General features: G+C 59.6%; 1 protein-coding gene across 1 annotated transcript in view; it reads right to left on the minus strand.

Annotated features, from left to right (window-relative positions):
* The window catches only part of LOC104539784 (keratin, type I cytoskeletal 18-like), a gene marked incomplete at both ends in the record, with an annotated part of 2,415 nt that extends 1,034 nt beyond the window's left edge, over positions 1-1,381 (minus strand). Inside the window, 2 exons of the mRNA XM_010183392.1 lie at positions 6-200; positions 1,299-1,381. Of these exons, the coding sequence (XP_010181694.1) occupies positions 6-200; positions 1,299-1,381 (278 nt within the window). The remainder of the gene's footprint in view (positions 1-5; positions 201-1,298) is intronic.
* Positions 1,382-1,736: the final 355 nt, after the last annotated feature.

Raw genomic sequence — 1,736 nt, forward strand, 5'->3', positions numbered from 1 at the left:
CCCCCCCACCCCCCAATGCCCCCCCCCCAGGCCCCATCGTCACCTCCTCGTGGTTCTTCTTCATGAAGATGAGCTCCTCCTTGAGGGCCTCGATCTCCCCCTCCAGCTGCATGCGCGCCATGTTGGTGTCGTCGATCACCTTGCGCAGCCCCGCGATGTCGTTCTCCACCGACAGGCGGATGGCCAGCTCGGCCTCGAGCCTGGGGGCAGCGGTGCTGAGTGGTGCTGGCCTTGTCCCCATCTGTGCCCCATCGCCATCCCCATCCTCAGCCCCATCCCCAACCCCAGCCCCAGCCCCACCTCATCCCATCCCTGCCCCATCGTTGTCCCCATCCCTAACCTCATCCTCATCTCCATTTCCAACCCCATCCAATCCCATCCCATGCCATCCTCATCCCCATCCCATCCCCATCTCCATCTCCATCTGCAACCCCATCCCCAACCCCACCTCATCCCATCCTCATCTCCATCTCCATCTCCATCTCCATCTCCATCTCCATCTCCATCTCTCATTCCAGCCATCTGCAACCCAATCCAATCCCATCCCGTCCCCATCCCCTTCCCATCCTCATCTTCATCTCCAAACCCATCCCATCCCTTGTCCCCATCCTCATCTCCATTTCCAACCACATCTCAACCCAACCCCATCCCATCCTTATCCCCATCTATGTTCTTATCCCTGTCCTGTCCCCATTGCCACCTCCATCCCTATCCCCAAGCCCACCTCTGTCCCCATCTTCATCCTCATCTCCATCTCCAACCCCATCCAATCCAACCCCATCCCATCCTTATCCCCATTTATGTTCTTATCCCTGTCCTGTCCCTATGGCCACCTCCATCCCTGTCCCCATCTTCATCCTCATCTCCATCTCCAACCCAACCCCATCCCATCCCATCACATCCCCATCCTTGTCCCTGTCCCTAACCCCATCCCCTCCCCATCCTCATCGCCATCTCCAACCTCATCCCAAACCCATCCCATCCCTGTCCATATCCCTGTTCTTGTCCCCATCTTCACTCTGTCCCCACCCCATCCCCATTCCGACTTCTGTTTCCATCCTTTGTCCCTGTCCCCATCCCCATCCCCTTCCTATCCCCATCCTCATCGTCATCTCCAACCCAACCCAACACCATCCCATTCCCATCCCCATCCCCATCCCATCCCTGTCCCCATCCTCATCCCTGTCCCCATCCCTGTCCCCATCCCCATCCCCATCCCATTGCCATCCCTGTCCCCATCCCATTCCTGTCCCCACCCCATCCCATCCCATCCCCATCCCTGTGCCCCTGTCCCTCACTTGATCCTGAAGTCATCGGCTGCCAGACGGGCGTTGTCGATCTGCAGCACCGTGCGGGCGTTGTCCACCGTCGCCTCGAAGATCTGGGGGGGGACATGGACACAGGACATTGGACACATGGACATGGGACACAGGACGTGGGACATGGACATGGGACATGGACACGGGACATGGACATGGGACACATGGACACAACATGGGACACAGGACACATGGACATAGGACACATGGACGTGGGACACAGACACAATGTGGGACATGAGACACAGGACATAGATATGGGACTTGGGACATGATGTGGACACATGGGACATGGACACGACACCATCACCGGGGCGCGGAGCCCCCCCTGCCACCTCCCCCTCTCCACCTGCGCCACCCACGTCACCGGGCAGGTGCCACCTTGGCAGGCGCTGCTCTCCCGCGGGGGGTGGACGG

Source organism: Mesitornis unicolor, unplaced genomic scaffold (assembly GCF_000695765.1).
Source record: "Mesitornis unicolor isolate BGI_N332 unplaced genomic scaffold, ASM69576v1 scaffold33484, whole genome shotgun sequence".
NCBI lineage: Eukaryota > Metazoa > Chordata > Aves > Mesitornithiformes > Mesitornithidae > Mesitornis > Mesitornis unicolor.